At 37.3% G+C, this 27321-nt stretch overlaps 1 protein-coding gene across 3 annotated transcripts; it reads right to left on the minus strand.

The window, feature by feature from the left end:
- Positions 1-1748: 1748 nt before the first annotated feature.
- On the minus strand, positions 1749-22651 carry LOC131775899 (cubilin). 3 transcript variants are annotated; one of them, XM_059092021.2, is made up of 28 exons: positions 22368-22651; positions 21968-22130; positions 21142-21276; positions 20421-20580; positions 20121-20293; positions 19739-19972; positions 19149-19305; positions 18601-18773; positions 16428-16593; positions 15828-16000; positions 15026-15182; positions 14669-14841; positions 13965-14121; positions 13003-13184; positions 10905-11061; positions 10203-10375; positions 9018-9251; positions 8529-8685; positions 7836-8011; positions 7409-7631; positions 6624-6835; positions 5717-5901; positions 4945-5037; positions 4408-4596; positions 3876-4087; positions 3235-3275; positions 3014-3110; positions 1749-2562 (listed from the first exon to the last, which is right to left on the minus strand). In XM_059092021.2, the coding sequence occupies exons 3-28, from the start codon at positions 21272-21274 to the stop codon at positions 2376-2378; spliced, it is 4374 nt and encodes a 1457-aa protein (XP_058948004.2). In that variant the 5' UTR covers positions 21275-21276; positions 21968-22130; positions 22368-22651; the 3' UTR covers positions 1749-2375. The 3 variants fall into 3 exon arrangements, with proteins under 3 accessions (XP_058948004.2, XP_058948001.2, XP_058948002.2); XM_059092018.2 differs by having other exon boundaries at positions 4408-4599; XM_059092019.2 differs by lacking the exon at positions 21968-22130 and having other exon boundaries at positions 4408-4599.
- Positions 22652-27321: the final 4670 nt, after the last annotated feature.

Genomic DNA, 27321 nt, shown 5'->3' on the forward strand with positions numbered 1-27321 from the left:
AACTGTTATTGAGCTGTTTTATTGCCTATCCTGAACAAACTCCCTACCAGAAAGATAGCTTAGGAAACTATTTGTTTAAAACACAGTTCCCATGTACATTGGACCTGTTTTTCTATAAAAATGTTGCAGGGTTTTGAAGTCACCCTTAAAGTCTGAAGTCTGTGGACACTGATTTCCCTTTTTCTTTATGGCGAACATCTCGGAGATCGACCACTGACAAAGGCGTCTAAACGCGCTTGCCTCACGTTGATTAAGCAAGTTGGAATCTTTTATATGAACATGGTGCGTTAAACAGCACCTATAAAAATTTACTTAAAGTTGACTTCTAGAAAACCGTAAAATGAAAGTTGTAATACAAAGAAATGTTAGATCTTCGCGTGCGAGGTAACATATTAAGGCTTTGCAGAACATCCAGCTGACAAAAAAATATTTTTCAATTCGGATTGGGTTTCGCAAAAAGATACCCTCGCTACTTCTTCGATCAAAAGTATTGATACATCAGAGAGAGGCCTACGGGAACATTGTGTGGGCTGAGAATTTTCCTGATCAGAAAAATCAGAAGAGTTGTGGAATGAATAATATGTATCCTAACGTGATGACCTTAGACGTGACACTGCCTGAAAGGCTCGTTCATTGTTTTTGTTTCCAGCCATGTGACTGCCTACATCACATATACGACATATCAAACCCTGTAATGAGGTTGATATTGGAAAATGTGGTCAAATATTGGAATTAGCCTTAGAACTGACCAGACAGATGTTCCCGAATGAAGTATTGGTGTTGACAGGTTGCCCTCTCACAGTGCAAAGAGAAGAAAAATTATCGGATTGACGGTTGGTCCGGAGCTGCAATTAAACGTTTATATTAAATCTCTTTTCGCCAGCTCTTCGCATGCCTCAAAAGGGTGAACTGCTAATAGCGACACATGAACGATTTTGGTATTCTCTTCTTAAATTAGAACTCACGTCATTTGTATATAGTGCATCTAAATGTTAAAATTTTGATAAATAAAAATCTTCATGCCTTCCATCTTCTCAACATTGATGCATTCAATTCACTGATCTCCTTCTTCGTGTTTCCCTCAACACCCTTGTTTCCTGGGTTCGAATTCCGTACGAGCCTGAATTTTTCTTTTCAGGCCTTATTTTCACTATTACGTAAGTAGTTTTCATAACTGCGAGGATTTCTTCCTTATTCGATCCTTGTTTCCTGCTTCTTCCTTGTACCTCCCTTTAGTTACATGTTCCACTCACAAAATTCTATGGCTTTAATTATGCAGGGGTTATATTATACTGTGGAAATCAGTATAAACAACATGCATTTATCTCGTTCTCTCCATGATACATGAGTACTCATATCGAATCAGCTTGTTTATCCTGATTAAAGGTATTCATGGTAGACATGCGCTTTAAAGCAAAAAGTTAGTAGTTTTTGTGTCCCCCGGCTACAGACGATACGACGAGGTTGTAGCTTTCCCTCTCTCATTTCCCTCTGTGTTCTCGATTCCCTTTGTCGTTTCGAAGTTAATCATCTGCTCAGCTCATTGCTTATCCCAAGTGGCTGAGGTTAGTCTGAAACATGCATCAAAGGAAAAAGCTAGGAAAGTGTACGGCGGTGTTTAAAACACTGGTTTTTACAACGCACTCGGGGTCTGAAAACAGTGTGACCACACTTAGTACTCAAGGCCTCTATGGTTTTATTATTAATTCATATTTAACTAAGATGAAAAAAATGAAAAATACGCGAAGCTAAAAAAATCGCAACGTCTACATATGCGTTGGTCTCTCAATAGTTTCCACTTATCCTCTTTGCAATCACTTCCGAATCGCATGCAAAACTATTGGTACTTTTCATTTCGACCAATGAAGTGACGCTTGGATATCCTTTAATTGAATAATAAACTGCTTACTATTTCTCCTAAGAGGCCTCTCGAGCACATTTATCAAAAGGCCCTTCTCCTAATTAGGAATTTGCTTTTCTAGAACTCAGTTTGACTCACTAATGCTTCACAAGCCATCGAAAGAAAACTTTTACCGTGACACGAGAGTTATTGCAGAAAACGATCTGGAATTTTGAATTGCTCCTTTGTTTCTCTAATCCAGTGTTGAATAAGAAAAAAAACATAAATGTTCGGGAAAATTTCTACCGAGAATCAATGTCTCTCAGTTGGTCTACCATAAACTACATATTTCCGCGGAGTGCGTTTGACGTATGTTTTAGAATACCTGAGGCCATTGCAAACTTGTGGAAGCTAAAAAGTAAGACAGGATGGATAATGGTGCATTATCAATGTGCTGATCATGTTTTAACGAAGGTGCTAGTTTTCGCTTCAAATGATTTTCTCTTCTCAGTGGTAGGTTTCTGTCACTTGCAGCTTATGACCCGTCTTCGTCATTTGTCAAGGTGGGGATGTTGTAGTATGATGAAACGGATTCATCGTGCTTGCTGAAGTCGATGTAAGGGGTGTCTTTTGAGATAATCAGTTCTAGTTTTTCAACTAGCTGGGAGAAGCTGGGCCGAGTTGCTGGTTCTTCCTTCCAGCATTCGGACATCAGTTCATATCTGTTGGAAAAAACAGAGGTTGGACGAGTTCTTATTTCAGAACATACATCCTTCTCTCTCTACTCATTTGCAGATGGACATTAACTCAAAATGGCTATTAAGTTTGATTGGAAGTTTATTGACTTGGAACGAACAAGGGAAGTTTCACGTAGTTCTGCAAATCCATGAATTTCGGAGTAAATTTGTCTGTGCAAAAAGTATTGGCGCCAAAGTGTTTGGAGTCCTGGATGCACTAACAACTTAACCAAATTAAAAAAAAAGCAATTAACAGAGTGTGGCTGCCCTAAAAGCTTCAACAAGCTTTTCCAGACTACTCAAAAGGTGAAGCTCTAGCTCTCAAGCTCTAACGGTATCAAAACTACTGCTCTAGCCGATGTGCAGTTACTTGCAAATAACTTAAAAGAACTAAGTTTTTCACGCGAGTAGATGTGAGGTTGATTCAGTTACTCACACTTCATCAGAGCACATGTCTGGCCTCTCCATCCTATAGCCAGTCTTCAAAAGTCTGCATACTTCTGAATTAGTCAGCGTTGGGTAAGGAACACCACCTAATTGCAAAGCAAAAGGTAGGTGTTAAACCATAAGTAGCCGTTACATTAAAATTTATGAAAAAATAGCTAACTGCTAAAAAATTTGTAATGAATAACAGTCTCAACTTTCTTGGAGACATACCCATGGTGACCATTTCCCAAAGAAGAATCCCATACGACCAACTTTGTGCAAAAAGAAATAAATAAAAGAAAAAATGTTAGTGAAAATGAACCTACTCGAACAACACAAAAGTTACATGATTGTCATAAGTCATCATAGCTCAAGAAATGGCTTTTGTTCCAAACGTTGCAAGTACGAATTTAATGGGTAAATTAATTTTTCGTTCAAGAAAGGAAATGTATTTTCATGTCATGAATGTGGAACAAAACTGCGAACAAATGTCTAGTTAGATAGCTAAAGCCAGTTGCGAAATTGTTGAAACACTTCAGCAAAAAGTGCATTCACCGACTTTATCAGATGGCCAAGGAGAAATCAAGTGCAAAAAAATCGAAAGCTGCCCTCCTTTCCCGATTCAACTTTTTTCATCAACGTTTTGTACACGATACTGCTTAGCTGGCAATATTGCAAAGGGATCACATGATAACAATTATTTCTTGCCGTAGTAACATGTCTCAACTATTTTGAAACTAGTTGTAGTTTGTTATATACTTAGTTCATCAATTATTTTTTTTGAACGTATTCTCATTAAATGCCTCCATGACAACGGTACAAAATTTAAAGCCTGAGAAATGTCCCAAAGTATCGTGAAACTCTATACTCACACGTCGCTTTTGGTTGAAAAAATACTGTCAAAAATAGATTCGGGAGCCATCCACTTCACTGGTAGTTTTTTTGTTTTCTTCAGGCTGTACACGTCTTCGTAGACCTGGCGCATTAATCCAAAGTCTGAAACCTTCACTCGTCCGTCTCGACCAACGAGGATATTACGAGCTGCAAGGTCACGATGAACGAAGTCTTTCTCTGCAAGGTGATTCTAGCAAAAAGTGTCAAAAAAAGCGGACTGATGAAAGAACGTTGCACCTACCAATTTTATAGAAAACACCGATGCAGCCAGAGATAGTATTTCATTCTTTTCCGAAATAGGTTATTGCGAACTCAAGGCAAGTTTTTCCTCCTTAAGTTCCGCTTGTTTCCATCCTTTTTGCATTTGTAAGTAAGTTTTTGTTGCTCTGTTAATTGATTGTGTATGCAAAATACACTGAGGATTTGAGACGTCTTCCTTGGTGGTAGTTTAGTAACTTAACGCATGCAACCAACTTCCTTGATCAAGAACTGCATTTAGTAATACATTACCATTCCTTGTGCTATTTGCCAAGCAAACGAAAAGAGTTTGTCAGCCGTGAAGCTGTTACTGTCTGTCTCGTCATCATCGTCATAACCAAGATTTTCAGTCGAGGTGTCGGCAGCGTTGCAGTTTTTTTGGAGGTTCGGTGGTATCGTTTGCAGTTCTATATGCTCCTGGTGCTGAGAACTCTGGAAATCCTGCTGCGTAAAGAGGTATATCATCGATGACGTTAAGCTTTAACAACTGTCTACTTCATAGAAAATATGACACTGCACCGAGAAAATGCACAAAGACTCAATTCAGCCTCTCTAGGATTTGTAATGTTTCTAGAGAATATGGCTGTTTAATCAGAAATTTTCTCTTTTTTTTTTCGGTAATTACTATTCCTGTATTATTATCCCTCTGTGAAATCCTAGCTGTATTTTCAAATCAAAAGTACTCCTGGACACCCACGCTGGAACTCGTCGAATCGCATCAACGCTGAGATGCGAAAAGTGAAGAATGAAATATGTCAAGCAGGACAAATTCAACTTGAGGGAACTTACCTGTCCAGACTCGTTGGTCTGTTTTAGGGAAATGCAAATTTCTTTGTCTTCATATTCTTTCTCTTTTCCATCAGTAACTTGATTTTGGCTGACCTGTACAATATAAGGTTACGGAGCAGTCATTGTTTATCACCTGGAGGGGAGGGCTTGGACTGTTTTGATAGGAATCACATTGTTTTTAGGAGGAACGGATCTGTCGTTGCTAAGAGTATAAAGAAGGGACAATATGAAATTGACTACCCACGAGGGAGGGTCATCAGAATACTTCAGAGCCTTTGGAGTGATCAGGTAAATTTCATTGTGTCACAACCAAAATTCCCCACCCCCACCACAGAGGCGATAAATCGCGACCTGCTCCTTTGCTTGGTAAATGGACCCCTTCATGTTCATTAGCGATGAGATCTTACCGAGCCTCTAAGACTCTACAGGAGTTAGAATATCTTCATTGTTAAGTCTGACAAAGCGCTCTTTTTCCTGCGTTAAGCAATACAGTTTAAAACTAGAAATGAGTAAAAATTAATTAATTAATCTGATCCCCTTCTCAAAATTGGGAATTTTTGTACATGGATATACTGGACTGAAATAAACAAAGAATAGAACAAACCCAATCCACATCTGTCACCAACTCCGGGATTTCGCGCTAAGCCACAGAAATAAATAAGGTTTCTCATCGCTACACAAGATTCGATGATTATAATTAATTTAATTCTTAAGAAAAATTAAACTTTACAGCAGGTTAATTGAGTGATGAGAGTGAAGTGAAATCTCTTACCAATCGCCGATTTCTGCGTAACCATTGCAAAAGGTCACCATACGGAACATACTCTATCACCAGAAACTTGGTGTCTTGCAGTGTGCAGCATCCGACCAAGGATACGATGCTGGGGTGTGATCCCAACAGTTTCATTTGCGATATCTCATGCAAAAAAGCTTGTTTCTGCTCTTCGCGAGGATTATCTGTAACAGACATAGAATTTGAGATTGGATCCCTGGGTGTGCCTAATTTTTCACCTCAAATGTTTTAGCACGTGTCTTCCACAGCTTTGTGAAAGCAACGACATACTTTGAACTTCATGTCGCTGTTTTTTTTTGCCATGGCTTGTTGGTGCAGTCAATCCCACACAAAAATTAACGACTCGGACCTTTTCTTTTTCTTGATCTTACAAGTGCAAGGGACATTCTCACTTATGAGCCTTTTAGATGGTATAAACATTCGCTAAGGAATTTTATTAAGCTCAGTTCGCAAAGAATTCAAGCACGGCAAGTGAATGTCTGGGTTCCATTTCTTGTTGGGAGAGGGAGACTCTTTGAAAATACAAGCTTACTTCTCAGTACTGATGAATATTTCATGTTATTCTATTGCGGTATTTCGTAATAAAGATTTGTAAAAGTTATTGTCGTGACAGGGTCTCTCTTTTAGTTAGATTAAAAACAATTATTCATCGGTGGCAATTAACGAACAATCTGAATTTTCTGCGGTGTTTAATTAAACGATAACCTGATTAATATCCATCGTCTAAAATTTGAACGTTTTAGTGGAGGTTAAAACAGCATCTCATGAAGTGGAGACAGTTTGAAAATCATATGTTTTGTTAGGAGCCCATTACGTAATGGGCTTCTGGTTTTGCTCAAAAGTGCATCATATTTTATTGAAAAGACAGATTCAGTGCATAACAAACCTGGTAAAACCTTTACAGCGACCTCCTGTGAGGCCTCTTTTGGCATGGATTTCTTACCAGTCAGAAACACATCTATCCCAGCTCTTTTTCTCAGAGTTCCTTTATAAACAATACCAAAAGCTCCTCGTCCTAACTCTTCTTTGTATTCTATCTGTTCAGGAAGAATCTCCCACTTGTCTAGCACGACGATTTTGCGAAGAGAAAGAGCGGATCTGTCGAATCGAGAAGATATGGGTAAAAGTAATAACTGACAATAATGAGCTCTTAGGCCAAAATGTTAGTCGCTGTAGCGTGGCGTTACTAACATTGTTAACCCAACCTTACACAAGCACCAAAATTCCCCAACACGAGTTATTTTTTCTTTGGGATCTTATTTTCTGAAGCAAGAAATAAAGACTAGGACACCGATAACCAATTCTGAAATCGAGGCCGAGTTGAAATCCACTGCAGTTTTGTGCGCACAACAGGATAGCTGTGTGAAGAAGGACAATTTGAGAAACGCATCATCACGATGCACCACTCACAACTGTTGGAAACGAACCAACCACAGCGGGGCGGTATGGCGCTTTATGGGATGGCATGCGCAAACCTGAAGAACTAAAGAAGACTTAACACCGCGAACCACATAGGAAGTGACTTCATGGTGAGACAAATTATAATTCGTTACATTTATATATATATGTCAAAGCAATGAAATTTCCTAATAGGCTCTTTTTTGCTATGTCTCATTTTTGTCTAAAGTTAACATTTTATTTTCGTGGGGCCAGTTAAGAAAAGTAAGTTACCTTCTACTTATCTTTCGTTGTTTGAATTTGTAATACCAGCAGCTAAGAGCCAAACACAGCAACAGAAACAAACTAGAGGCAACACCAGCAACGATGTATCTGATCATGATGGAACTTGAAGACGTTGCATTCACTTGAGACGGATCAACTTTTATTTCTATTGCTGTGGACGGAAGACTTATGGTTCTCTGTGTTGATTCTGTCTTGGGGACTATCGTGGTCTCTAAGGAAAGGTCGAAAAACTGATCAGCTAGCAATCAACCACCTGATACGTTTCTACACAGCTTGTCACTGTGTAGCATCTTTGTATGATAGTTCATTGCTCTCGTTTGCTTGTTTGTTTGTTTTTTGAGCTTTGAAAAAGCTAGAGGCTTACTGACTTGAAATGTCATCGATATTCGCATCTTCTTGAGCATTGATTACTTACCTAAAAGTGGTAAAGTTGAGAAATGAATCCAAAATCCTCGTCTTTGAATATCACTGTCTGAGTGGAATATTATCAGAGCATAGCTTCCATTTACAATAACTTTCTCTCCACTTTTTTGCCCGCAGTACACACCGAATACCCGGTTCGCTTCATTGGTAATAGTTAAGAAGTCCCGGCTGAAAAAACAGATCATAAACACTCTAAGCTGTAACTATGGCGAAGTTTCGAGTTTTTGCTCATTCAAGTAACTTTTGACAAGAACCAAATGCCAGTTATTGCGCGCTTCGCAAAGCGAGCCGATTTGATTCAAACCGACTTTCGTAATCTAATATTCGGACTTGAAATGAAGTTTTTAAGACTTTCAAGAGCGCTTTGTCCATTCAATATCATCTTAAATGTTCACATATCTTAGAAACTGGCTTTAGTTTCATGATACAGAAACAGAAAGTACACAAGATAGTGAGTCTTTACAGAAATCAATCCGACAGTACGACCTCTGTCCTGTGGAACTCATAAATAGAACATGAATAAAAAAAACAAACAACAACAACAACAACAACAACAAAACACGGAAAAAAACATAACCAAAACATAAAAAAGCAAGGCAGAAGAGAAATAAGCGTTAAAGGCCAGGATGAGAAGAAATGAAATGCATGGTATTTAGAAACACTCTATCCTTACATCGCTACTTACGCGCACAACTGACTATCCTCAAGCTCAAACTGGCTAAGATAAATTTCCATCTCCTGGCCCTGTGGGATTGGAACTGCTGACGTACAGTCCATGTTGGCCGGGTAGTTTTCAGGATAACCAGGACTTTTCAGCGTATCATTTACAACTGGTCCACAACCTGATCCGATAAAAGAAGGGCAACATTTTAGGGAATACCTTGGAAGGCTAAGATAAGACAGAATTTTGACTATCTGAAAAATTGCAAGTAGTTCGTTTAATCTTACTACAGAGACAACTCAAATTTTACCGAGAAAATATAGATGCCACACCCTGGAATAAATTAAGTTTGGGTTAAAGAGACCTTTGAAAAGGTTTTTCATTTGCACGGCTTCTGTTTCCTTCAATTCATGTTCTTAAGTGAAATTGAATTCTTCAATCCATTATTGTGGTCAACTATTATTTTGTAATATAGATAGAAAATTTTTTGTCTCAAAGATTGTTTTCATTTACCTTTCACTACGAACTCAGCTGTGTCAGTGCCATACTTGCTGGATGCCATACAGCTGTAGTTGCCTTCCTCATATAATCTGATAATGGCTGAGTCTGTGGTGTTTATCAGTACTGCGGAAGTCTGCTTATGAACTATCGACGTGTAAATGGGCGGGGTTCCAATGGCTAAACACGACACCTGGTTGTTTGGAGTTATGGGCACTTTAAGATCTAATGACGTTATCCTTGGTTGAACTAGAATGCAGCAGAATTAGTAACTGTAATCAGCGAGCTTGACAGTGTAAGCTAAAACGATGTTTAATCGATCGCTCATCACAAGACATGTAAGAGACAGAAAATAAACGTTATATGGTGTGGTCTTCGGTGACCGCACGCAAAATATAGCGGGCGCTCTTTCCCACGAAAAGCACATGTTTTGTTATGGAGTTATACTGTCGTTTCGTTAGGAAAAGTTTTCCTTTCTATTTAGAAGGCACAATAACTTGTAAGTACGCAGTATTTCGGTTATTCGGTCAATATCATCTTTGTAATAGTCGCGTTGTCGTTATTTCAGCGAATCTTTCTCTTTCACGTGCAATTTGTGAATGAAATGAATACAAGTTATGTGCAGATTAGAAACGAACTAGCAAGTGAACAACTGATTAAAGTACAGTTTCAAGTAGCTATGAGTGGACGCTACAAGACACGTCCGTGCTGATACTTGGTGAAGCGGTAAAAAATGTGAATGAATGAGTAGCGTATGAAAACCCTTAAGAACCTCACACGAACATGTACGAAAGGAAGCTCGAGCTCATCAAATTTTTAAAAGCAGCCAGATTAGATCGCGACCTTTTCAATGAACACTCAACTATTTTCTCGGATCTTGATAGCATTTATCAATATAGCATGTTTTCAAATTTGCTGAAAAAGACTGATTTAAGTTCTGGAGAGTATATTTTTTTTAGCTCAGCTTTCAAGTAGTATCTTTAAAAATTAACTATTCACTGCATTTTGGGATTCCGAACGGTAGCCTGACCGTTTAGGAATTGTCTTCGAATGGGCTTGAAATTCGAATTTGGTCACCGCCACTTTGTAAATACGTCAGTAACCTGGCCTCATATCCATCACTCGACATGATCCATTGACCTAGATAAAATCATATTGAGCAAACTTTACTTTATTAGTAAATACTGATTCTCTACGTACCAAATGGAACAGCAGTAAATATTATATGGAATCCTCTCTCTTCTCGATTGTAGTCTGAGTGGAAGGTTATCGAGAAGAATTCTCCAGTCAACAATAATATCTTGCCTGTTTGTCCACCACAGAACTTTCCAACAACCGTTCCTTCGTCATCAATAATCTTTACGTAATCAAAGCTGTTTAATTTAGGAAAGACATTAAATAAAAAACGTGCACAACAGCGGAAATTGCTTTTTTGCTGAAAATTTTACCCTTGTGTTGTTTAGGCACAAAGGCATGACACATTTTCTATATAAAATCAATGATCTCTCTGTAATATCCCAGGCCAGTGGTATCTCACTAACAAAGGTATATCCGCACGAAAGCGACTTATATTGTAATTTGAGTTTTTTTTGTTGTTGTCCTTTTATCGTGCAACGACATTTATATTCACTTCTGGTTAAAATGACTAACAATAAAGAGTTAAGAGTACCCCCATCCTCCTCCCCTCATCTCGTCCCCAGGCCACAATGATAAGGTTTAGAAAAAAGTCCAAAGTTATTTCAACGTATTAGATAGGTTTGTAACAAGACGGCGTCAGTTTTTACAGCTCAAATAGAATTATTGACCTTTCAATTTTTGGCTATGTATGGGTAAAATTTTTATTTGCGACATCTTAGGGCAGTTATTTAGCTTCTAGCCTATTTTGCTTTTTGTCATAGTTACCTGCATTCTGAACTTTCCTCTAATTTAAAATCGATGAAGGTAATATTCATCGTCATCTCTTGTGGAATATAAACCAGATAATCACAGTCTGTATTATTTGGGTAGTATTTGGGATATCCAGGGCTTTTCAGTCTATTTTTCACTACTGAACCACATTCTGCAAAAAGATAACAAGTAAGCTGGCAAAAAGACACGATACAGAATGCCTCCTAGTATTAACATTGTGGGATATACTGGTGAAGTATTGCAAATTGAGTTTAGACTTCGAGTCACTGAAATGATCTGCAGTCTTAGACCTATTATATAAATAAAATGGGACATACATAAATTTACGTTATCAATCAATAACTGGCTTTCATTACATGGCAGAGACTGAAGTTAGCTTATGCTGGGTTGCAGACAGGAGTGGATCCAGGAAAGTCTGAAAGGGTTGGGGGTTGGGGGGCGGGGGGCGGAGGGAGGGGCTTTACACCTTAGTAACTTTCAACGCCATTAGCGTGGAAGGCGAGTGCCGCTGATGCAAGCTTCTATGGGGATCCGGGACCACGCCCGCCCCCTTACGAAAGTGTGAAAGAATGATTTGTTAACCTTGTTTATTAGCCAGAAAACTAATCAAAGTGCTCTGTGAGCAAACTCGTGAATTGACATATGATTTTTAGGATTATGTTTAATGTTATCTGGTTTAGGGAATTTTGTGGTTGATTGTCATATCTAGAGTACGAGCAGTAGTTCAGTGTTCGCTAATGTAGCAAAGAAACAAAGTAACGTCTGGATAAGAAGGCATTACAATTGAAATGATCATGCTATTGCATTTGACAAGGGTGGATGATGTCATGTGTTTTAAACGTATATCATTTCTGTTTCTGGTTCAAAAGAAAAGGTTGGAAGTAAATGTGGGTGAAAAGTGAGATTTACTGTCTATCATTGTGAATATTAGAAAATCAAGGCAATACTTTCTTAATGAAAACATTAACGATGAGACAAACGGGAACGAGTTTTGAGTGATATAACTAAGCTAAGACTGCTACCGTCATTTTGGATCTCCGCCTGGGTAGATTTTAGTCACGTGCTAGGCAACGTATAATCAATAACAAGATAGAATTTCATTTCAGGCCTATTTATCAATTTTGTGGTGTATAACTTTCGCATTTTAGTACGTAATATGTATTTTGACTCTTCAAATTGTCTTGAAACTTAAAAGAAAATTTTTCTTTAAAAATTCACTGAAAATCGGTAGCTAAAATTGTTTGTTTAGGTGTTATTTGATTTTCGTGTTAACTTGTAATTTCCTTAGTCGCCGGCATCTTCTGTTGTTTTCACAGGAAAAACACACGATATAAAACGTGATGATCGATTCTGTTCTCAATCTCACGCCATAACAGAAAAAGTTTTTGAACATCTGTAAACTCCGAGCGCTTCGCGGTAAGTGATATTTTCAATGAATCTTCGGATTGTTTTCAAGTTCAAGGATTGTAAATTACAATTTTATGAAAAACGAAGGTTTTTCTGTTATTTCAATGTGAATCCTTGCATGCCTGCCAGTCGCTGGCGCCGCTTGTTGAAACTAAAACGAAAAAAAAAATTATTTTAAGATTATCATTGGCTTCTTTGTCACCCCACCAATATTCTTAGCAACAAAGGTCGCCATTTCGTTTGTTTATTGCTCGCCAAAAACTATCAAATGCACTCAAAAGCCTAAAATCGAAAAAAAGTTTACAGGAATCGACCAATCGAGCGAGCGAGCGAGTGCCATTCCCCACATCGTATCTACAACTCACTCTTGCGCGTGCGCGCAATTCACGAGTTAAAAATGACAGTTTTTCATTAATTGACAAGCGGACAGTTGGTGGAAATAAAACAACTGCGTAAAACCGATTTTATTTTCTCATTATTATGAAGAATCAACAAAATAAATAATATATAAAATGCTGCTCAAAAAAAAAAAAAAAAAGGGGGCAGGCCTGCAACCCCATTAACCCCTCCTCATTATCTGGCTTTGTTCCCAAGCTCTGGAATGAAGGTAGAATTAGTGGTCTAAGCTGGTTATCATTAACAATTTGCGGTACTCTGCCAGTCTTCGAATTCTCAGTTTTCTTACCGTCTTGCAAAAACATAAAATCTATATCAAAGCCTCTCTGTTCATTTTTGTTATCAGTGTGGAACCTCAACAGAACAAAGTCTCCAGAAATCGGAACCTGGTAATTGGTCTTTTGGCCACAGATTGTAGTAAGCAACACCGACCTTTGATTGACTTTCCTCTTTATCTGCAAAAAGTCATGACTACAAAAGAAGGAAATCATGTTTTTTTTTTAAATAAAAATGCATGTTAGTTACCGATAAGCAGGGACAAGAGAAAAACCTAGAAAAAATGGCAAATACTGCCAGAGACGATTAGGAAAAAACCAAAGTATTATGCAAAACATATTTACTTTAATATTCCTTTCTACAATGTGTCATTTTGTGTCATTTGGGTGAACTGCTATATGCAAAATGGCCAAAATTTTAACTGCCAGCTGTAAAAGCCACCGCCCCATTGACACCCTCATGTTAGGTCCAGCCAATAAACTAATAAGTCTAGGATTTAAATCTCAGAGCTGCGACAGATTTCCCATTTCCCATAATGAGCATGAAACGGTTATACTTTGAACTTAGATCCCATATCCACCAAGTACCTCCAAACCCTCCAATTCCTCATCTTTACTTTTAATCTAAATATATTTTCCTCATCATCATTTTCTTCCATGAAGATTGCAATAACTTTTGATTCATTCGTTAAAAAGATTTAGCCAAAAAAAGGGGTCGAAAACGTTGTGATAAACGTTTGAAAAAAATAACAGCATTCAGACAGAGAAATTGCACAAATCTGTATTTGCATGATAATGATTGCAGCTACTCCAAATCCAGGCTCAGTCCTATTTTGTGTTTCTCACTGTATAAGCCTTTTCTCCAACTGTTCTCTTCCTGTCTTTACGTACATCAACAGTTGCATCTTCAGAATAGCATTACGATAGAAAGTTGGACTAGTTTATGATACACTTGTATCCTATCAAGTACTTTTACCTGCACGATGCGTGATCTTCCAAATATAAATCCTTAATCAAGATTTGCATTTGCGCGTTTGGAGGAATAGGAACGGAATAATTGCAGTCTAGATTGCTTGGGTAGCCGCTTGGATATCCAGGACTTCTCAGCGTATTATTTATCACCGACCCACAATCTGTTAACGCAAAGTAAATGAGCATTGTGTGAACTATTTGTTAGCTATTTCCTGGTGCGAGCGACGAAAGCAGCCAGCGAGATATTCTAAAGATAAGACTGACAGCGCTGTTAACCACGGACTGTTCAACAGTTCACTACTTAGTTTCTTGTGCTTTTAGTTGTATTACTACAGCGTAATTTGATTTGCTCAAATTGTTAACTCCAAGAAACGATATTTCCTTCTCAGGTAACGCAGGTTCATTCTATAAAGAAGAAACCAATGAATAACAAAGAAATAATGAAACTGTTAAATGGATGCAACACAGAAGATATGATGGAACGTTACATGCACGTGAAACGACGAAGATGATAAGAAATAACTTGTGCTTTAAATAAAACTGATTGCTAAAAAATGAAAACAATCAAATTATGTTTTCTCTTAATTTTGATTAGAACTCTTGTGAAATTATGATTCCTTGTTCCCTGACATCTTCCATCAACAGAAACAACTTTCTCTGTGAAATAAAGAATAGAGTTTGAAACAGCTATATTACTGGAATATTTACCAAATGGAACAGGTGTAAAGTGCATTTTGAATCCTCGTTTTTCTTGTGAAGCGTCGGAGTGGAAAACCATGAAGGCGTATTGTCCAGTCACAAGAACCTCCTCTCCTGTCTTCTCCCCACAGTAAACACCAAAGTAGTGGTTCATCTCGTTACGGATCCTCAAATAGTCCCAGCTACGAAGAATTATACAATAAGCTAAATTATACACGCATTTTAAATAAATAAGTTTTAACTTTGGTGTATTGGAGAGCAAAAATATTGATTATTTTATTCATTATTCATACATGAAAATGATCTCGAACAGCTGTTTAGCTACATTAGTTTTACTCTAATGCAAGACATGATACGAATATTTACCTGCAATGGTTGCTGTCCTCAAGGTCAAACTTAGCAAAATAAATTTTCATTTGCGTGTTTTGCGGAATAGGAATAAATGACAGACAGTCTGTATCGCTCGGGTAGTTGTCAGGATATCCAGGACTGGTCAGTGTATTATTATTGACCACACCACATCCTGTTACACCGAAGAAAGATAAAACAGAGCTTTGTTCGATCAAGTGTTTTGATTGTGTTACTATTGACACACTTAGGAGGGTAAACTCTTTACTTGTACATCGCAGGCAGGTCCAACTATGGTTTATTTCGTATAATTGTGATCAGATTCCTTTACTTTCCTTTAATCCACTAAAAAGTGTTCATACCTCGGTAAGTAGTGACGCCCAGTTAGCATTTGTGAATCGAAGGCATAATTTTTTGAGGATTTTTTTTTTCAATTTCTTTAATTACAGCTCACATGAGAGGATAATTTATTTACTTGTCCTTAAAGTCTATCACAGTTCTACTGCACTTAAAGTTGCAGCCATCAAATCTTCATCCTTCTACCAAAACATACGTTGGAGGACTACCACACCTACTGCAACAGGGATCAGGCTCGGGATGCATGATCCCTGTCTGATGTTGTCCGGACTGTCTGAGGTTGCTTCGAATCATTGTTACTTTCCACCCGTTTATTGCTCTGAACTTTACTCATCTTCATCGAGTTCTTCTGGTATTAAACGAGACTTTCAAAGATAAGTCCTAATCAATATACATCATAAATGTATTTTATCTAGTTCCCTTTATGTTTTAGATATATTTATGTACGTATGAGTAAACTTACCATTTTGAGCAAAGGAGAAGCGCAAACGAAATCCTTGTCGTTGATGATTTTCATTTGAGTGGAATACTATTTGCACAAATTCTCCAGCAATAATAATTTTCTTGCCGTTTTGCTGGCCACAATAAATGCCAGCCACCATCCCTATGTCATTTTTGATCGTCACAAAGTCGCTTCTAAAAAACGATAAAATTGGGAACTGTGATAAATCTACCGAACAGAATATGATGCAATACAAGTTTGCATACGGGCTGTGATGTACATTTCGTCTAGGCCCTTAGTGTGAAAGTTTCAACAAAATTTGTGTTTTGAATTGAACCGTTTGCAGCAAACGGATGATGACCTTTTTTCTTCAACCTATATAACGTCAACTCTCATCTCTTGGTGCCGTGACATGTTTGTCCTTAGTAACAGCTTATCTCTGTGTGCAGCTGAGAAAGCTGACTCAATATTCCGTTGGGGTTAATAACATCAGAAATCAGATAGCAATAAATACTCCCCGAGCAAGTCGCAAGGAAGGAAAATGAAATTTCAATATAATTCTAATACCGACATATAATGAAGATGCATAAGGAATTTGGTTGAAATTCAAGCCCTACTTACGCACATAACGAAGGGGAGTTCACGAATTCCAAGTCAAAATAAACAAAAGTAATGTGCAATGCCTTGTTTTTTGGTATGGGAAGCGAATAAGTACAGTTCGTGTTGCTTGGGTAGTCGTTTGGATAACCAGGGCTCACCAGTGTGTTATATACAAAAGAGCCACAGTCTGTTGAAGCAATCAGTGAGATAGAGAATCATTGCATCTGGCATTAATCACATTAATACTCTTTTCGTATCAACAATTCGCTCTTCAGTTGAACACTGCAAGAATTAACAAATGGAGAAGCCTTGACTGTGCTCTGTTCTGTTATAAAGCACGCAGGAAGCGGCTAGAGCACGAAAGAAGTGTAGGGAGAAACACGAGACTTAGTCGAGTGTTTCTTCCCACTTCTTGAGTGCTCTAGCCGCTTCCTGCGTGCTTTATAACAGAACAGAGCACAGTCAAGGCTTCTCTATTTGTTTTATAATAAAGAATCCGTTAAATTACCCAAGCATTACTTTCAATTTTCAAAACAAACTTTATTTCCAAAGCGAACAACAATGTCGTCAGCATGCTCTATACTCTCATAAAGCACGCTACAATAAGCCAATAAGAATCCTTGTTAGAATGGTTCAAATAATCGGATTGGCTGTACAAGACTAAAGCTGTCAAAATTGTCAAACCATCAAAGTTCACATTCTACGATAGTTTACAAACTAAAATAGTTCGGCAAGTCGAATTAAACACTTTTGCCTGAAGTTTTTAAGTCTCTAATACAGAATCTTGTCGTGAAATGCTCAGTGAACTTCAGCCGAATTATGGCTCATAAAAACACGCGAGTTTTTTTACATGACAAGGTCGAAAACAAACTGTTCAAGGCGTGTGTTTTTTGAATGAACGACAGCCGAATTCACCGGAACATGAAGATCGCTCTTGATGACAGCGCCGCAAAACTCGGCTGCAGTGACTGATGTGACTTTCCACTCAACGTATCGGAAAGGATATCAGAGCAAGCTCTTATTTTTTCACTCGAAGGGTGGCCGATGTAGTTTCTGAGGCTTGCTTTACTGTGATGATCGGAGATCGCCATGATGAGCGAGCTGCGATGAACTTAGTATGATCATATTCGCTCAGACACCGTCATGATTACTATGAATTTTAACAATTATGCCAGTTTGGTTATATTTGTCATCATTTCTGTTTTGATCTGTTTTGTTTTTGAACACTGAACTTTATATACTTTTCGAATGTTAGCTGTGTTTGATTTTTATTACCGTACGTAAGCTTGCAATTTAACTGAGCGTGAAAATCTTTAAAACTCGGAATGTTTATTTTGTTTTTCCTTTGAGGATTTTCGTATCTGCTCACGTTTTAATAACGTAAATTACGGCGCCTAGTATGTTTACAAACTTTTGTTTGATTCTTCTGTTGCTACTTGCTGGCTCGCTTCAGTTCCGAAATTTCACTTTCAATTATCGGAAAAAAGCTAAAAAGAAGTCCTGGAAAAGCTCGAACACAGTACAATTGGCAGATGGCGTGACAGCTGTAGCTCAGCTCTATGCTCTATACTCTCATAGAGCACGCTCTTTCAACCAATGACAGCGCGCGTTATATCCGAACTTTATTATAAAACTTAACAGTAAGCATTAATTCTATTCCACGCCCACATCTAAACTCCTCAGACTTAGACTGTGAAGAAGTTTATAGTCTCGATTTTTAAGAGAAAATCAGATTTTTGAATCAACTTGATTGCAATAATTAACCACAAAGTGAGATCTATCGGTGAACATCTGATTAATGGACTCCGCTTTAAGTGCTTATTGCCAACATGAGTGGCATCAAAATTATAGGATGATTTCTGACGTTTTCGCCTATAAACAAAGGCTTTAACCATTAGAACATAAAAAACCCAATGCAGCGAAACCCTGTAATCAAAAATTAGATGGGTAGAACAATGGATTAAATCTCAGCCTAAGGCATTAATTTAAAAGTTTTCTCGTCCGAAGGATAGATTTTCCTTTAACGATTGTTTACTTTCGTTTGTTTTGTTTTCTCTTTAAGTTTGATATTCAAGATAGTTGCAAGCGAAAGCTCCGAAAAAGGAAAATTATCGTTGCTAATTAAATTTGACACTTAAGGATGCCTTGCTTTGCTTAGCCATAGAGAATGAAACTGTTGCATCTCTAAACTTACCCGCAACATAACTTTTGAAATGCAACTTAAACCCTCTGCTTTGAGTTGCGTTCTCAGTGTGAAAAGTGATGAACACGCTAGTTCCAGTTACATTTATTTCATTTCCAGAGCCTTGACCACAATACACACCAAATCCCTGGTTCTTCTCGTTGGTAATATTCAAATAGTCTCGACTGCAAGAGAATGCTAACATATATTTTTTGTTTTTCGTAAGATGCATGGTTCATAATATTGCAAATAAAAATAAGTGCAAGCTGCACTCGTATTTCCTGACTGCATACACAAAAATCAATTATTGACAAACTGCAGTCTTAATGGCATGCTTCTCCTTTTTCAGTTTAACCTTAAGCCTTAAATGGGGAAATGGGAAATGCATGCCAACTCTGGGGAGTACTGGTGATAGCCAGGCGAAAAGTTGGTTTTGAATCAATTGTAAAGTCAGAATTCATATCCCAAATGACCTCATGTCAAACATCCTTTTGGTCAGTTGGTATTGTAATGATTCATCTTAGGATTGTATGTTGTAAATGATTGAAATAGTTACTTACTTGCAATCATCACTATCCTCCAGATCAAAATCAATGAAGTAGATTTGCATCTGCATGCCTCGCGGAATAGTAACAGAGGACCCACAATGCATAGCCCTTGGGTGGCCACCAAGATATCCAGGACTTGTTAACGTTCCGTTTATCACTGGACCACAATCTTTTAGAGAAAGAATTTTATTTATTAATATATCTTACTCTAACCGTAGTAATAAAGAAAATTCCTATTGGAAATACAGCTATGACGGAAAATTATTTACACTTTCCATAAAGCGTTAATTTTTTAAAATCGTTTTAAAAATGAAAAAGGTAATGCATTTTTCTTCCGAATATGATAATTCTCTCCGCTACCAGCATGTGGCTACGTAATTCATTAGGCAGTGCAATTTCACTAGTCTCTGAGAAAACCGAATTTGAATTCCAAAGAAGCTCTTGATTGTTTCAGGCCTTATTTCTTTTATTTCTCTAGTTGCAGTTCACCTGCTAAGATCCATTTCGTGTTTAGTTATCATATACAGGTCTAACATATTTTTGTTAATTTATTTGTGATATACAAGATATTGCATGCTTCAAATTGACATCAGTTTCCTCACCTATCACAGGGAAGTATTTTCTGTCAATACCATACTTGCTCGTTGCCACGCAGCTGTAGTTACCTCCATGGTATACTTTGACACTGGCCTGGTCTGTGGTGTTCACAAGCACAGTGAATGGATCCATCTTTACTATCGCTGTATATATGGGGTGGGATCCCGCGGTGGAGCACAAGACTTGGTCGCCTGGAATTATAGGTTCTGCAGGATCGAGTGATGTTATTCTCGGTGGACCTTTCAGTATGAACCATAAACTAATCTTAGGAAAATATTCACTATAATCATCACATGGTTACCTCAATAATTTTTTAAGCGACTCTATTAGCTAGCAGCAAGAAAGGGTCATCCTCCTCTCCTGGTAGCACATTATGGTTGTACTTACCATTTGAAAAGACAGCAAACTGTAAAAGGAATCCACCCTTTTCTTTGCTCTGGTCGGAGTGGAACACTATTTCAACGTATTCTCCAGCCACAAGAACTGTAGTTCCAGTCTTCTGACCACAGTAAGTACCAACTTCATTTCCACTGCTACTATTGATCTTCAAGTAATCATACCTGAAACAACAATATTTTAGAAACAGTGAGTAAACGAGAAAATGCTCTATAACATACTGTGCAAACTGAGAGAATGATGCAGACAGTTTTTAGAGTGGTCTATGTTTGTTTGTGTATTTATGCTCACCTGCAAGTTGGCTGACTGAACTCAACGTCAAAATATACGAATGTAATTTTCATCGTCATTTCGTTTGGTATAGGTAAAGTAACGGTACAGTCCACATTACTTGGGTAATTTTTCGGAAATCCAGGACTTTTCAAAGTGTTGTTTACCACGAAGTTGCATTCTTTAAGACAGATTGTGGAAATCAAGTTTGTGGTTAGTAAAATTTCTGAACTCAGTTTAACCGGGAACAAAAATTTTAGCATTGCCAAAGAACAAGTAAATTCTTATCTTGCTGTCTGTGCATTTAGAAAGTAGCAGAAATACTGCTCACACTTTTTATAACATAACTCATTGACCAGCGGTACTGCTATGCCTGCCAGGGTAGAGGCCAGTCCATTGTTCAAATTATCAAAAAGGAAGCTGTGCTTGGCATGAAAAGCCAATTTCGTTCTCTGTTATTGCTAATAGATTTGATTTCGTTTTGACAAAGTTATAAATGTTGGTCTCTTTGCTTATTCCTAAGTTTTTTTTTTCACAGCTGCTTTGAAATTGGCAGTTCAGCTAGGAACATATCATCCTGTTGGTAAATCTCTGTATTTCAGCATAAGGGTTTTTTTGTTTTGTAATTTGCATTTTTGTTTTACTCAGTTCAGTGGCTATCATAAACGCCATTGCAATAAGGTACATAGTGGGTAGAACCAAGACTAAAGAACAAGAAAATCAAACAGTCGTGTATACTCACCTTCATTTGCGGCAGCGCCTTCCTTTTCATTCCACATCAAAGAGAAAAGTAACAAAACGAAATTCATGGTACATGCATTTCTTTTCCGGTTCATATCCACATAGTTTAATGTCTTTCCGCGGGTAACAGTCATTTCTACAATAATAAACATTTCTGTAACTTAAGCTGGAGCTTCATTATTAATTCAGTCTTCGATTTACTTAAATACAGCATCTACTTTTGCAGCTCGTAAAAACGAGCAATGTTTTATTGATATGAATTTTTATCATCAGGGTTATGCGCCGCTGTTTCAAAATGCCACTGACCGGAGGAACATATTAAATATTCTCACATGTTTCTTAAGCTTCAACTCACGGACAATTGCGTGGATTTCATTTCCCAACACGAACACTAACATAAAATCAGTTTAAACATCAACCGGCGAAGGAAGAAAAACCGTCTAATTAACGCAGTGCGTGATAACAGCCTTGCACCTGCCGTCATCACAAACTTTTCTGAGCCACTCATTATTCATTTACCAAATATATATTGCTTTGATCTGAGATAAAATTTCATATATTTTCATCAAAATCTGTAAATGAAAGTCCAAAATGACAGATGAGATCGTAAAATGAAAGAAAGGTTGATCAGACAGGTGTAATGGCAAAAAAATGACAATGTATGCAAAAGGAGATAAGCATTTCGAAAAATGACATCAATCGAAGGGCTAATCACGCTTCTAATTAAAAACGCCTTGTTCTTTGGTGCAAATCATACAAGCCATCAAATGAGAAAATTCTAAAAAAAAAAAAAAAAAAAAAAAAAGGGACACCAGATAAATTGCTACCTTAATCATAAAAGAACCGGCCCAGACTGGAGATCAGAGACTTGTTAATCAAACATTTACTCTAAACTGCTGATAGCTCACGTCACACATTGATTCATGATGTGGATCACGTCTCTGTTCAAAAGCCACATTTTTCCTTTCGCTGATAGGAGTAGTGCCTCCTCTGATGGTTACGGGAAAGAAATTATTAAACGAATGACAACAAAATTACGATCATTATACATTTAAAATTCGGCGCACGTAGTTAATACCGCTCCATACTTGGAATTATCAGAGCGACCCTTTTAAAGATTTTGATGCATCAGTGACTGTCGTAGAAATTGGCTTAAAAAAAAGAAATGAATGATACACTAAAGGCCGAATGATACACCAAGTATCAGCTGGCTTCTACAGTACTTACATTTAAGAAAGACGTTGCTGTTAACCTTTTAGAAATCTCAACTCTTTTGTTTCCCTGACTCAGAGCGGAACATTATGTTCTTCAGTGCTTTTCTCCACACTTCTTTCGCTATTGGTTTGTTTAGTATAATCTAAATTCTCACGAAGTACAACACGCCCTAAAGGAGGCAGTGTGGCCAAGCTGTTAGGAATTGTGAACTGGTGCTCTCGGGTCCAAGTTCTCCGTCCTGCTTTACAATGGATTTGCGCTTCTTGGCTATTTCGAGCTCAATTCTTTAGCTGCGCTTTGTATATAGCCATCTGCCTCCGGTTTATCTACATGATTGTTTCAAATTGTTTGTATTGGCCTTGAAAAGCCCATTGGGAGAGTGGTCATTCAATGTCATTAATATTATTATCATAATTATGCTGTCAACGCATCAAATATCCCCTAATTCTGTATAGTAAAAGTCTACACAGGCTGCTGCTAGACTCTGTTGTTGGTTGTCGGTTATTTTTCCCAACTTCCATCCCACCCGTTGGTGCAACCATCAAACGATTTATGTCAGGTCTTGATAGCCTAAAATGCAGCTCATGTCACAATGCAAAGAATCCTTTTGAAAAACTGTGCAACAAAAGCCAATATGTATGGACGAGTAAGTGACTATTGAAATAATTACGAGGGATACGGCTCTACAAGGAAGACAAGGAGTATAAATTCTATATGTGCCTTTTTTTTTTCAAGAAAAGAAACAACGTTCATTCAAACAGACTCTAGAATAAGAAGAACATTTTCAAGACCAAATTATCAACATTCATGAATCTATGAGTTAGTCAAGAGTTGTGGAAATCGTCCCATCATCTTAACTAAATAGGAAACCTTTTCCCTTCATTTTGGAAGAAACATAAATGAATGTCACGCCATGAGAAAGTTTCGACTTGAAGCTGTGAGTCGCAAAATGGGCACAACAGTTATTGGGAGCCTTTTCAATGGAAACGCTACATTACGTCATTTTGTCATTCAAGTCACTCTTTCAAACTTTAAAGTAAATCACATAACGAAAAAATATATTGAACCGCAAACCATTTGTATTTATCCTCCTTAAATACTGACTTGACCTAATTGCTTCCATTTACGGCCGTCATATTAATAACAGCTGAACTAGTGCCAGGGGACAGTCGAAATTTATCGATCCACATCGGAAGTGAATACACCGCTAGATAGACAACTATCATTTACTACCAAGTATAATCACCACAATTAATAACCACAACCTTTTCTATAATTGTTTCCTCAGGACAGTCATGCATAGAAAAAAAAGAGGACAAACACATCGCATTCATCAAAGGGACGCAGAGGGTTAATCGTAAAATTGCAAAACAGTTTGGCTCTAAGGCGTAAAAACTCGTACAAAAAATTAACCGTAAAAATTATACCATTAAATTATATCATTTTTGTCTTTTCTTGTGGCAAACGAGGCAAAACCGGAAAATTACTTAATATCAATCCAAAGGCGACTCGATCTGGAGAAATTCTTATTGTTTTACTCTTATAGTGAAAGGGTATCCAGTCGTTGCATACCCACGGTAGTTTCGTACCTAGTCGATTCGTATCCAAATTCAGCCGATTCGGTTCGTACCAGAGCCACTGGTCAATTCTTACCCGTTCAAAATATAAGTTCATTCAAAATACCTCACTCGCACTTGTCAGATGTCGTGTATGATAAATTCATAAATTCAAGCGAGTAAGATTCAAGGAAAAATTCCGTTGTGTATACTTGTCACCCTTTTAACACAAACACTAAATCATTGCCTATTTTCGTTTAATCTAAACAAGCGGGCGCCTAACTTTTTCCAAGCGATTGCAATTTTATGTATTATTTGTCAAAAAATTCTGTTAACCCTGACAGAAATAAATTGACTGTTAGCTCTAGAATGGTCAAAATTGTAACCATTGGTCGTAAAAGCCTTCACCCCGATAAGACCCTTACATTAAGTTGAAAATGGATAACATATCTCATTATGCGTTCGCCTTATAGTTTCCGTGAATCAAATTAACGATTTCGTGTTTTTTTCTTTAAATTACGTTGATTTTTGTGTTGCATTTTTTTGGTTAGATTTGATGTTTTTCTTTTATGTTGATTTGTTTATGTGTATGGTTTTTTTTTCAAATGATGCGTCGAGTTTTGGTTCCTCATGGCACTCACCACATTTGCACCCTCACTTAAACCCTGCATTGAGTCATCTGTTCCCGTTAATAGATAGAAGAGAGTGGAACTTGCCGTACTGAACCCATTCTTCCTTAGAGTAGAAAAAAATTGGTCCTTGGTATGATCTGCGTTCAGTTTTAGTGTAATAGATGAACTGCGAAGTGGCAGTTTTTCTTTTCCTCATAGACTTTGTAAAAGCCTGTCCGATCGTAATGCAGCTGAGCCTCTTTTATTCGATGTGCTATGAAGTTTAGGTAATTGTAACTACGGTCAGAAAGGTGATTTTATTTGTATCCAGCTAATTTCCTAACAAATGAACGTTTCGTTTTTTTTAAATTAAGCAAAATAGAAGAAAGCAATTTGGATAAAAGGAACGAAAAGATGACAGTTCCAAATTTATCCAATGTTGTTGAAAAGGATATATACATGTATTTTGAGAATTGATTAAAAACAGTTTTTAATTTTTCTTCTCAAGTTACTTTTTATGTTGTCAGGATAATTAGAAGTAATTACCAGCCAAGAATTATTTACTCTTCAAAGAAAGTTCAGGGCTAAAGGAAATTTTTTCTTCTAATCAGAAGAAACAAACTGCATATAGATATGGAAAGTCACCTGGTCATCGTGATAATTTAACTCAGCCTGGGGCATGAGTCTTTGATAATCCTTTGAAATGCACGCTTTTATGTAAAGTTAAAGCTCTTAAGCATCAAATTAGGTAATTTAATTTTTTTCCTAGAAGCCATTCCATTAAAGACTTTTAAATATGCTTGCTACGATCAAAAACTTAATTTACTATTTTAATTACAATTTTTTTTTCGTTTTGAGAATGGTAGGAATTTTGTCTTCGCGTTTTTCGTTTGTGCTGTAAGTCTCATTGGAAGTGGAGCTGAGGATGAAAACATTCACTTAACTTAAGCAAGCGTTTTGATCAACAGTAAAGCATAGAAGTTTCTTATTAATATTCATCCGAGTTCAATTATAGTACTAAGAAGTGCAGCGTCACTTGGTGATTTTAGAAGAGCACTACTTCCTTTCAGTTTTGATCTAAACATAATTTCACAACATTTTGCCTAAAAATGTTTAGAATGATTTTAATTACTGCAACTTACAGAAAGAGAACATTTTCAAACCCAGAAATACCCTATTATCTTATCAATGAGGAAAAATTATATCATTCGAAATTCATGGGACAATATCGGCTTAGAGAAGACACTTCTTAGAGAAGATTAAATGATCAACTTTAATCCCAAGCTTTTCACCAAGTCCAAAAGAGTTGTGATGAAATCTAGAAAGTTTAACGGTACAAGCCTGTCATTTCGATATTATGTTAAAATGTATGGTTTTAGAATTTACAATGAGATACATAGTGAATAATACATGGGCGCGCGTCGATATGTAATTCCTTTTCGAGTGTTAACTCGATAGCTCACGAGTGAGATGTCGAAGAAAAATTTCGTATCTTCAAGCAACCATGTATTATTTTGTGTATCGCATAAACACAAGAGCCTTTTACTGACAAGAAAAGTCAACTTTATTAAGGAATGGAAATAAAAGGATTGACCATCCCCAAATGAAAATCGTAGAATGCGTTGGCGCTAAGCTTTAAGATGAAAAAACTCGTTGAAACACTGCAAAAACAAATAATGGACGCAATTTTTAATACAAAAAATTCACAGTTATGGCTTTGTCCTTACCGACAGAAGGAATCTTTCAGGTATAAGGCCAAAATCGACCTGCTGCAAATCTACAGGTTGTCTATTTTTGTTCGGAGCCGCGAGAAATGCCATTACCAAAGCCACTGAATACGCAACTTTTGGTTTTTCTTTCCGTATTTTTCTTCCCCTTCTAGGAATTTGAACGTCACTGTCTGTAAGTGATATGGATTTTTCAGTGTTTTAGTGGCTATAATCCGGAAAAATTCCGGCAAACGACCTTGGATTGAGCATGGGGACTCATCAATTTTACCGAGTGGTGCGAAAAGCGAGTGACCTGTCGTCAGCTGAGTGGCGATATCAAACACACGTCAAAAAATATCGTATTTTTTCGAGTGTGTTGTTACGGCTTTTCTCAGGGCTAGAAATCCTTGTATGGCACCATAGTTTACATGATACATTACACTAATTTCATCGTTACACAAAGATCGGCACGGTTTCTAAAATATCTATGATAAACATGACATTTTTAGCTTGAACATTAACAGCAAAAGATGAAATTCAGCTGAAGTTGTTTCAGTGAGTAATAACGTAGATAATAGGACTGACTAGACAAGAATTCTGTCCTTCTAGGGTCTAACAGGTGTGTCTTACCACAGGGTCACTCTATGATATAAGACTACAAAGTCACTATATTATGTAAGTCTATGTAATAAAATTTGAATATAACGCGCGCTCTGATTGGTTGAAAGAGCGGGTTATCAGAGTGCAAATACGTTGCTAAAGTTATCACGCCATCTACCAATTTGTAAAATGTCCGACCATTTCTTGGACTCCGCTCTAATTTTTTAAAAAATTTTTAATTGACTAAAAACGTCTTGCATGACCTATAAAACGAATATGAAAACAAGCACTTGGCTTCAGTTGATACGGAACAACTTGTAGGTAACAGCACAAACTACACTGAGATAGAAAGTAAAATTTCAGAACAAGTTAAACGTGAAAATACGAATCGGCAAGTAGCAACAGGAGAACCAGTTAAAGGTTTTAAACATGTCAAGTGTCAAGATTGACAAAATTTTAACGCGAGCAGAAGAGAAAAGAGAAAACCGGA

This window comes from Pocillopora verrucosa, chromosome 4 (genome assembly GCF_036669915.1).
Source record: "Pocillopora verrucosa isolate sample1 chromosome 4, ASM3666991v2, whole genome shotgun sequence".
Lineage (NCBI taxonomy): Eukaryota > Metazoa > Cnidaria > Anthozoa > Scleractinia > Pocilloporidae > Pocillopora > Pocillopora verrucosa.

Bases quoted from the DNA above. Each gene is read 5' to 3' on its own strand.
- LOC131775899 (XM_059092019.2), bottom strand. From the start codon at position 21,274: ATGACTGTTACCCGCGGAAAGACATTAAACTATGTGGATATGAACCGG. The intron at 8,012-8,528 runs GTAAGTAGCGAT...CTGTTTTTTCAG, and splicing joins GAGGATAGTCAGTTGTGCGC to CCGGGACTTCTTAACTATTA. The intron at 3,111-3,234 runs GTATGTCTCCAA...CTTTGCAATTAG, and splicing joins TTGGGAAATGGTCACCATGG to GTGGTGTTCCTTACCCAACG.